This window comes from Crocodylus porosus, unplaced genomic scaffold (genome assembly GCF_001723895.1).
Source record: "Crocodylus porosus isolate Cpor-Errol unplaced genomic scaffold, CroPor_comp1, whole genome shotgun sequence".
Taxonomy (NCBI): Eukaryota; Metazoa; Chordata; order Crocodylia; family Crocodylidae; genus Crocodylus; species Crocodylus porosus.
Genome location: NW_017728886.1, coordinates 65,474,989 through 65,486,184, shown reverse-complemented (window position 1 = coordinate 65,486,184; position 11,196 = coordinate 65,474,989). Strand labels below are relative to the sequence as shown.

The 11,196-nt window shown below is 39.1% G+C and overlaps 2 protein-coding genes across 2 annotated transcripts in view; one reads left to right on the top strand and one right to left on the bottom strand.

Annotated features, from left to right (window-relative positions):
• The window catches only part of PP2D1 (protein phosphatase 2C like domain containing 1), a 23,458-nt gene extending 14,295 nt beyond the window's left edge, over positions 1-9,163 (top strand). The window contains exons 2-3 of the mRNA XM_019535866.1: positions 1,721-2,745; positions 7,246-9,163. Coding sequence (XP_019391411.1) covers positions 1,722-2,745; positions 7,246-8,213 — 1,992 coding nt within the window. The 5' untranslated portion in view covers position 1,721 and the 3' untranslated portion in view covers positions 8,214-9,163. The remainder of the gene's footprint in view (positions 1-1,720; positions 2,746-7,245) is intronic.
• RAB5A (RAB5A, member RAS oncogene family) overlaps positions 8,375-11,196 on the bottom strand; it is a 13,613-nt gene continuing 10,791 nt past the window's right edge. The window contains exon 6 of the mRNA XM_019535887.1: positions 8,375-9,869. Coding sequence (XP_019391432.1) covers positions 9,754-9,869 — 116 coding nt within the window. The 3' untranslated portion in view covers positions 8,375-9,753. The remainder of the gene's footprint in view (positions 9,870-11,196) is intronic.

The following is an 11,196-nucleotide window of genomic DNA, read 5'->3' as shown; positions in this document are numbered from 1 at the left end:
GAGCCAATTTCCCAGCCAGCAGATTGTGGTGGAGCCAAGGCACAACTGGCCAGTTTACGTGCCCACTTCACCCCATATCTTAGTGTCATCTGCAAATTTGAACAGGGTGCATTTTACCCCTTTGTCCAAGTCGCTGTTGAAGATGTTGAACAGTGCGGGCCCAGGGACCGAGCTCTGTGGAACCCCACTGCCCACATCCCTCCAGGTCAAATAAGACCCATCCACCACCACTCTCTGGGTATGGCCCTCTAGCCAGTTAGTGACCCATCTGACTGTGTAGGCATCAACACCAGTCTCCTAGTTTTTTAATGAGAATGGGGTAAGAGACTGTGTTGAATGTTCATCAGTGACCTGGGAGATGGGATAGAGTGCACCTTTAGCAAGTCTGCAGATGAGGAGTAGCAGATATGCTGGAGGGTAGTGCTAGAATCCAGAGACCTAGACAAATTGGAGGATTGGACTAAAAGAAATCTCAAGAGTCAACAAGAACAAGTGCAAAGTCTTGCACTTAGGACAGAACAGAACAGCCCTATGCACCAATACAAGCTGGGGACAAACTGGCTAAGCAGCAGCTCTGTAGAGAAGGACCTGGGGGTTACAGTGGATGATAAGAGCCAACAGTGTGAAGCTTGATGCCAAGAAGGCTAACAGCATACTGAGTTACATTAGTAGCAGTGCTGCCAGCATATGGAAAGAAGTGATTATTCCCCTCTATTTGCCATTTGTGAGGCCACATCTAGAATACCATGTCCAGTTTTCAGTTTCCCACTACAGAAAGGATGTGGACAAATTGGAGAGTCCAGCACAGAACATCAAAAATGGTTAGGGGGCTGGGACACTTGACTTCTAAGGAGAGGCTGAGGGAACTGGACTTATTTAGTTTGGAAAAGAGAAGAGGAAGAGGGATTTAATAGCAGTCTTCAACTTTTTGAAGGGTGTTTCCAAAGAGGATGAAGATTGTGCTCAGTGACAGCAGATGACAGAACAAGAAGCAATAGACTCAAGTTGCAGTAAAGGAAGCTGAGGTGGTGTATTAGGAAAAACACTCTCAAGAGGAAGGTAGTAAAGCAGTGGAACAGGTTATGCAGAGTGGTTGTGGACACTCCATCCTTGGTGGTTTTTAAGACCTGGCTGGACAAAACCTTGACTGGGATAATCCATTTGGGGATGGCCCTGCTATGAGCAAGGGGTAAGACTATATAACCTCCTGAGATCCCCTCCAACCCTAATTTTCAATGACTCTATGAAGGCCCCTGTGGACCTCTTCCTCAGCTATGAAGTACTACCTCCTTTATTACTATGAAAAATGTGTATTAGTAAAATACATCCTATTGTGAGTATTATAGAAAAAGTTCTATATGTAAGGTTTAACAGTGTACAATAAGGCATAGGGCCATATGTGGAATAATGAGGCAACAACAAGACATTGAAAAAAACTAAACTCAGCTCACTGCAAACACTCTCCAGTATGTATGAGTTTTGGTGTTTCCATACTTTGCAATACTTGACTTTTCCATCTTCAATGTTCTTCTAACATATGTTTTGTTTTCAGCTGGGAGAGGACTGGGAGGTAGCTTTATTTGTAACATGCATTCAGCATAAATATTTCAGGTTTTAGGGCATGCTAAAATTGAGAAAATATAGTTGAAGTCTCTATTACTTGGTTTTAGCCAGTTTTAGAAGTTTATATTATCTTAATAACAGTCAATTTATTTTATAGAATGACAGGGGAAACAAAGTTGCAAAGAAAATCAAAGACCTCCAACTTTCAACTTTATGGAGACGAGGAAGATCATGTCAAGGTCACTACTGTGCCCGGGAAAGTAGATTCTGAAGATATTCCAGTTCTGTGTTCAACATGTCAACAAACAATATACCCAAGTCATCTTCATCATCATAAAAAAGAGCACAAAGCCCTCATGATTCTGGGTTTTAGTCACCCAAGGTCAGAGTTAGACACAAAAACACTTTTAACTAGGAGATGGAAACTAATCAGAAGACTGCTCGAGTCTTCTGAATACAATGAAAGAGAGAAGCAGAAGATTGATTATTCATTTGAGCTACTTAAAGATAGGTCAAAGTGTACATCATATTATGATACTGATAATATTGCCAACAGTTGTAGGCATCCTACAATCAGAAATTCTCTAATAAAAGCTTTAGCAATCTGTCAGGATAAAAACGCTATGTGGAGACCAGATATGGAAGACACATTTATTGTGGTAGATAACTATGGAAACAAATCAGATACATGTTTTTTGGGTGTGCTTGATGGAGGGCATGGCATACCTGCTGCCGAAACGGTTTCAGCTGAACTTCCACTTTTATTTCTTGACCAACTTTCTCAAGCCAATTCCTCCTACAAAGTGCATGAAGATGAACAAACCATTCTAGACTCTTTTTCCACAGTAATCAAGGAGAATTATAGGGAACAGGAGAACATTTTCTTTGGTGAAACACAGATTGGCAACACTACCAGCACAAACACCTATGAATGGATTCACAAAGCATATGCCAAGGCATTCTGGAAAATGGACAGACTTTTACAGCTGGGAAGGAATGAAGTTTCCAAAGTGCGCTGGAGTGGCTGTACAGCTGTCACCTGCTTATTAGAAAGAGTCAGCAATGGAAAGCCAGGCTGCATCAAGAAACAAGACAAGGCAAAGTTGCCCCAAAACAGCAACAGCAACTATTCAATGGATTCATCCAGAATTGGTGGTGGCATATTACATGTGGCTAATACTGGTATGTAAGTTACTGAGGTTTTTTTTTTTTTTTTTTTTCCTTTCTCCCTTGTTCTTCCACCACTAGTTGCCTCAGATGTTCTCAGTATTACATGAAGGAAATCTACTTTGAATAGTCCTTTCTTCTCTTGCTCTATTGTTTCCATTTGAGTAGGACTAACCCCAAACTTTTGAAATGTTAAGAGATTATTTTCATACTGAAGCACTTCTTTTAAAACTGAAGCTCTACCTTGTTCTGATTCTGTTTTCACTACTTGTATTCTTGTCTTCTGACTGCCATAGGGATAAACACATACATTGCAAACAGAAAATAATATGCTTTCACCACTTCTCCCTCCCATTAAACTTACCTGGAGGCTTTCCATTTCCTCCATGTAAAATCCCTTTGTGTAACAAGACCCCAGTGTGACCAGAGGTAAGGCATTTTACTTTGCAGATGTGTCCTAGCTTTCATAGGTGACAAACCAGATTGCATACCTGGGTAGAATGACCCCAGAAAAATAAAGACAAAAAATAACTTTGGCATGAAAAGTATATGCAATCATTGTTTCAGAATGTTGTAAGAATCACTCCTGCATAATTTTAACCACCTAAATATATTACTTTGATTGCATATCCATCTTTTCACGCTACCAAGCAAGTATTCGTATGTCAGAGAAAGGTCTGTCAGACCACATTATGCAATCATCTCTTTGCATTGCTAATGTTCCTGTCCTTATAGCAAAGGCACTGGTTTTAAGACTACAAATTATATTGTAGCCACAAGTGAAATGGGACTTTAATTCAATATAATTTCTCTCTGCAGACTCACTAGTTTTACAGATGCACCTAAGCTAGTTTTGAAGAGCATACTTTTAAGTAGCAGAACTCAGTGTGGCTTGCAGACCCATTTGGGAATCTGAAAAATATTCAGGCAGCTGGCCTATACTTTGTTCTGTACTGTTGTAATTTCCCTTATCAATACCCATGCTTGCACGTTCAAGATACCTTGGGTGTATATGCACAAACTGCTGTCACACCTTTTACTGCAGTGTAGACATACAGGTAAAAAAAAGTCCATTTCCAACATTTTCTTGGCTAGCAGACACTCCTCTGTCACTCCTTTTACTGGATAAGGGCCTTGTACTGTGGCCTGAATGTAATAAACTTGGGAAGATTCTGTTCTTTGGTAACAGTGTTCCTTAGCTGCAGCACTACCTGTACCTCTATGCCCTGCTCATATCTTCTCCTCTCTTCCCCCACAACCCAAGCTTCAGCCTGGACTATATATATTAACTGTGCTGTCCAAATCAAATGTAGCTAAATGAAGCAGAGCTCCAATTTGGAGCAATCCTTTTGGGAATAAAAGGCCACAAATAATTGCAGTTTATAAAATATATTTCACTTTTTACTCCCCCTAATAAGCCATTGGAAAATCAAATTCCAACACCTTTCAGGTAAAGCTCCACCTCCGTACATACTGGTCATATGCATCCTTACACCCAAAAGGCAACTTGTGCATCACCTTACAAAAGTGGAGTAACAGATTTGAATTTGAAGTAGCAGAAAAAATTCACAGCGGTTTAAAGCTTAAATCCAACAGATGTTTTTTGTGATACTATCAAAGCTATCATGCAATTCTCAGGTAAAGTCTAATGCAGTTAAAGGGATGTCACAGGTCACACAACCGTGCTACATTAGCAGACATGTTAGAAATACTTCAGTCTACTGTAGCTTCTCTTTATTTGCCATCAGAAGCTGATATTCTTATGCATCCCCACAAATATGAAGAAATTATCAAAAGCTTTATCGCTTACAAGAAAGGTGGTTTTAAAATAAAACCCACCTATGCAAAATTTGAGGTGAAACCTTATTTAACATACCATCATAGGTAGATCTCACATTAACATGTCATGCTAAGTTGCATTTCAAATGTGAGTGGTGCCTTAAAGTTACAAAACTTTAACATCACTATCTTTATTTCCTCAAATATTTACTGAACATGTCTGAAGTTGACACACTGTAGATGGCTGGAGCTTAACACTTGAAAGCTTTGTGCTAGTGTTTCTAGAAGGCTATGCATTGCTTTGCTACATGTGAAGTGCACAGACTTTTGAGGCAGAGGGTGATCAGCTGAATGTCCACAAATGTGTGTAGCCAAAACTGACATTACTGGTGCTAAAGGGACCAGCAACGCATTTTAACTTTCCCACATCAATGGCCCACCCAGCTTTGGGGAACACAGCATTCATAACACTATTGCTGCTTAACGCTTCCTTTGCTCCCTTCCATCTGCATTAGAGTTCTGCTTTGAAATTCTGTTGATATGGGAAGAATTGAATCCCACTCGCTTTTGGATGTGTTAATACTGCAGAGCCAGAATTGCTTGAACAACACATCCTTTACCTCCCCAGATCCTGTTTGCAAGTCTGATCTATACAGAAACTTTTATAGGTACCTTCCAACCCAGTCTAGCCACTGTGTTTTCTAGTTGCTAAGGTAAAGGTCACACGCCAATTCCCATGGGGCAATCTAATAACAAGGATAAAGTTCAGTTCCATCTCCAGAAACCTGAGTCTACTCAAATACCAAAAAAATGCAGGATATTAATCCAGGAAGAGACACACAAGGCAACCCTCAACCAGGGTGAAATTCTATTGGACCTTTCAATGGAATTAATAAAATAGGCAGGTCCTTGAATGTCTTAAGATGAGAGGCTTCTCTTGTCCCTTTCATAAAAATCACCAAAAGTTACTGTTTTCCTGAAAACCACCCAGTTCTAGCTATGTTGTTCTAATTCACATTTTTAAAAAGATTTTTATAATTTTATTGCAACAACTTGATCTCCGCAGCTGAAAATCCTTATGCCAGCATAAGGAGAAAGAAATTTAGATCTTGCAAAGGCATGCATGTTATTAAATAAAATTTTAAAAATTACTTAAAAAGTTAAAAAGCAACATAATAACCAATGTTGTTATATCCACAACAGTGTGGGGCAGTACTGCACTATCCCCCCAGCACCATACCATTCCCTTATGCAATTTGCTGCTCACCTTTCTGTTCCTTGCTTGATCTGATGCTGTTTTCTAGTCCCTGTCCTATCTGCTACTGTGCAGATCTGCATCTGTCACGTGCCACAGAGACAGCCCACATCATTTGTGGTAGTAGTGCTGCCAGTTGGCCAGCCCTGGTCTAGAACATGACAAAAGCAAATGCTAGAACTATACTGTTCCTAAAGGACCCTCTACATAGGCAGGTAAAGGCACAAGGGGATCTAACACATGATCCACACAGTTGCACCTCCTACCATGCCACATGTCCATGGCAGGAGGTATTCACATTAGATCCCATTGTGCCTTATTGCTGGTGCAGGGGGAGCCCAATCCCAGGCTCCCCCTGCACCAGCAATAAGCAAGCTCTTGCAGCTGGGGCAGGAGGGGCTCTCCTAGCTCCAGGTTTCACACCAGAGGCTGGGAGATCACAGCAGCTGTGATCTTCCAGCCACAAGGGTGGGAAAAGCCAAGGCTGGAAGACTGCAGCAGCTGAGCTCTCTCAGCACCACAAGCACTATTTTATGACGTGATAACGTGTAGCTGGTCTCAAGGCAACTATGCAATTAACCAGTTAATTGCACAATATCTGTAACATATAGAGGGGGCCTAAATTAATCTAGTCATACTATCCTAGTCTGTATATAAAACACATAGTACACAGTGCTAAAATACCATAGTAAATTACAAATGAACATCAAGTCAGTCACTTTCTGTAGCTATCATTTACATTTCCTGCGTTGGTGTTCTACAGTTTTTAAAGCCTAAGAGTTTCCTCCAATGTAAAGTCTTTGTTTTTCACTAACAAGCATATTCTGACTTAAATAAATGCTAACACAATTAGATTTTCTCTCCTATAAATTCAACTCCCTTCTCAATTGCCTTTGAATTCCCTTCTATAACCACACTAGAAAAATCAGTGTATTCATTAATACTTGACTACCTCTCCTTGAAACTGTAAGCTGGGGTATAGTATCAACAGGTAATTTGAACATATTATATTCTTGGCAAAATATTTATAATTTAAATCAAACTTAAAAACATAATAGCTTTTAAAGCCAGGTTTATTTAGAAAGTATGCATATCTTCCAAAGCTAACTTGAGACCATTCCTAGTAGACAGCTTAAGGATACATGTCAGTTACATTATAACATAAGCTATACAAAAGCTATGTAAAAAGGACAACACAAAGTATCAGTCCAAGAACAGGTTTTTAACCAGGCTGGTGAGGTTTTGAAACAGTCTACCACGATGGAAAATATGCAAAAACAAAAGTTTTAAAATGGAGATTAGTAACTAGATAAAAAATTACATGCATAACATGACTTGCACACAATAGGAGGGACCCCAGAATGTCTAGTCCAGATTCACGTCACCAAATAAATAACTCATTACTGTGACTGACCTATCAGCAATGCCGTTTATTACAAATTTCTGTTCAATCATGAAATGCAACATTATTTTAATTTTAGGTGATGTACATGCAGTCTTATGCAAACATGGAAAAGGCTACCGCCTTACCAAAGAGCACAGCACTTCAAATTTAACTGAGAGAACACGTATACTTCAAAGTGGTGGCAACATCAGTTCAAATGAACCCAAAGGACTAGTAGAAGGACTCATCAGAGCTACTCGTGGCCTTGGACATCATGGAGACCCAAAGTTGAAAAAATCCGTTATTCCTGTACCTCATATGACCTCTATCCCTCTAGATAATTCATGTCAATTCCTCATTTTAGCTTCTAGTGGGCTTTGGGAAGTTTTGGATAAAAGTGAAGTGGTTAAATTAACATTAACAATGTTCACCTATTATTTGGAAATGTACAAACATGCTGAGCTAGAGTTTCCTGTGTGTAAACAGCAGGACTCAATGGTTCCCTCTGCGGATGACCTGAATGATTCAAAAGGCATTAATGACCTAATGGAAGAAGTCAACTTACTATACTTTAATAAAAATGTTTTTCTGGATCAATCTGAAGACAGTCCAAAACAAAATGATGCAAGTTTGCACTTGTCTAACAACATAAGATATTTGCAAAAAGACGACAAACTGCAGTCAGGTTTCAGAGACAGTTTGGAAAGAGAGGAAGAACTAGATGACGACCATACAAAACAAGGTGATACAGAAGCATGTCTCTCTAATCACAGACCATGTTCACAAAACACAGAAATAATCCAGCTAGGCTCTGTCACTCAAGAACACTGTGAAGTAGCGGAAAAGCTGGAAGATGATACAGAAGTAGGTGCGTCTAACAATCGTGAATCACATTCACAAACGGCAAGACGAGGAAGAAATAACACCTTCTATGAGAATGCAGCAAATTATATTAGCAAACAATTGGTAAAAACTGCACTAGCAGCAGGTTCTAGAGAAAACATTACTATTTTAGTTGTACTTCTGAATGGATGTGACAAGATACCCAATTATATTAGCATATAACATATACCACATGCTTAGCAGAGTAGCACAGTGTGTATAATAAGCCTGAATTTGGCAAATGTCATGTAAAGTTAATCATAAACATCCCTACATCTCATATACAACTGCGTGACTGCACTAGCTACAATGTTATGAAATGCAATAAACACTAATCACACTACTTTCCTGTTTTATACCACTTTATTCAAACCTGAGCACCTCAATATAAAACTAAACACTGGTGAACTGTCATTTTCCTTGCTAAGCCAAAATTTACAATCTGCACAGGTAAGTTTCTGCTAGCAGTTCAACATTTAAATAGACTATCTCTTCTGACACACTTGGTAGATTTCATATAATGAAAATAAACTAAAAGAATTAGTGCAATATACCAGACAGATTAAAATAAAATGGACTTTGGAAAACAGAAGTTGCAAAGTTCATTACTGACAGACAGCCGTACTTATGTAACAGGTACAAGAGCATCATTTATTACTGTTCTGGCCATAAAGGAAGAACTTAGAACCCCCTTAGATTAGGGAGAAAACGTTAGCTTTAAGTAACTGTACATTTGTATACTTTTAAGCAACTCTTAAATATTACAGAAAGTATTAAACAAATGTAGACTACAATGCAGAGTACCCTATTTACAGTACATTAATATCCAAATTTACTGTAATTAATTAATTAAAATCAAGTTGAATGTACATGATTGTTAGTGCACCAACTAGGTTTCTTTCCTTAAGGGAAAAAACAAACTGCGATGGCCAGCAATGATCAAAAACATGAAAGAAATCACAGACACCCAGTTTGTCTTGGTTTTACTTGGAGAGCTCTTACGGTTTGTAGAAAAAAATCCTAGTTCTGTGAAGCTGATTCATTGGTTTGTGTCTTCTAAACAGATAAAAATGGAGTTGAACTTGATTTACCACTATTTCCTTTAAATAACTGGATAGACTATAATTTACATACAGTGTAACAACTCAAAATCTGGTTTTCTGCAAGCATGAGAATCTTAGACTTGTTAATGCTGCCAGTATTGTTTGTAGTTAAATTATTAAAACGTGGAATGTATAATTAACCAGGAGATATCTACTGAAGCAACTGGCTGCATGAATACTGTGAATAAGCTTAAAGTAACTTTAGACCCTGTTTCTAGAAGGTTTTTTTTAAAGCACAAATAAGTTTGAAGAGTTCCAATTCTATTCATTATATAATAATAACCACCAATACCTGGAGCTGGAGAAACTAGTTGATTAGGTCAATAAAAGTAGTTCTTCTTTATCCCTAATGGCAAGTGATATTTTTAAAATCTTGCAACTGAAACGAGTTTATTCAGCTTCCTTTTCCCCCACCTCTATTGCTGAAACATTACAGCCAGTGATACATGCATGTTAAAAATTAAGGTCAAAACAAAACTCTGTATTAGAAACTTGACTATGTCATAAGTCTCTTCTTTGTTTTGGAAGTTGTATTGGACAGGGTTAAACACTCCAATTCCATTGTTATTAACAGTTAGGAAGCAGAAGAATATTTGAGACAGTTTAAAGCAACTGAAGGTTTAGTTACTACAACATTGACTCTTGGTTGGTTGTGTGGGTTCAGTAAGATCTACTCCTCTTCCTCTGGCAGAGTTGGCTCCTGCATTCTGTGGTTCATTCTTTGGCAATTTTTTAGCTACAAGATTAACAAGAAAGAGTAAGCAAAAGTTATTATTCAGGCTTGGACTTGCTAAATGACTTAGTAAACAAATATTCAGGGGGCATACTCCTACTAAAATATATATATTTACCAACAGAATAGCAGCTCTACAAGCCATCTGATGATTAGGCTTCAATGTCTGAGCAGGATTAAAACCAGTTATGATGACCTTAAAAGCTATCACTTCCTACACAAACATAACAAAAATCTCTTTTGAAATAGCCCAAATCATCCAACAATCACAGTGATTAGTGACTTTGACCCTCACCAAAGAGCCTGTTCATGTAGGCCTTCCTCTTTCTGCAAGGAATTAAGTCAATGGAGATAGGCCATGTGTGTGCTGCCAGAAAACTTGTTCTGGCAGAACAAGGTGCCAGAGAACTTTTGTTTATAAAAGTCACAGTATGCTAGAAAATCTCCAAACAAAAAACACAGTCACTGCTCTGAAAAGTGATCAACTGTAAGATAAAGGAAGTGAGAGGAGGTAGGAATACAACATATAAGAAATTGGCCATAGCCACACAGATCTTATCAAGGCAAAGAAGGGAACTGATACATTTCCAGCTGCCAACCTAGCCAGGATATGCATTTGCATACACAAATAAACAGCCCTTAGGTGTTGTTCTAGTTATCCCATCTCACCCAAGCTGCCCATTCTGCATAGTACTCTTAAGTTTGTTAATTGACACTTGTCCTTCAGTAGTGTAAATGCCTCTATAAAACCAGACTGAAAAAGGAGAATTTTGCAGCCAAAAATCGCTTAACAATTCTTCACCTTTCTGTGCAGTAGTTCCTACCAGTCTTCTGTTGGAGAAGGGGTCAGTTCTCAGTACAGAGGAACAGGAAAAGGAATTTTACAGGACAATCTTGCACCTTGCAATGGGAAACTGGGGCAGTTTCCTGGAGCCAGTTTTGTTCAATGTCTTTATCAACTATTTGGAAAATGGCAGAGTGAGTGCACCCTCAGCAAGTTTGCAAATGATGCCAAACGGGGAGGTGGGGGTGAAGCTATCATATATGCTGGGGGTGTGAGAAGTAGCAGGTATGCTGGAAGGTAGGGCTAGGATTCAGCATGACCTTGACAAATTGGAGGATTAGGCCAAACGAAATCTCATGAGGTTCAACAAGGACAAGTACAAAGTCCTGCACTTAGGACAGAACAAATCCCATGTACCAGCACAGGCTGGGGGCTGACAGGCTGGGCAGGCACTCTGCAGAAAAGGACCTGGGGGGTTACAGTGGACAAGAAGCTGAATATGAGCCAGCAATGTGCCATTGTCACCAAGAAGGCTAAAGGCATCAC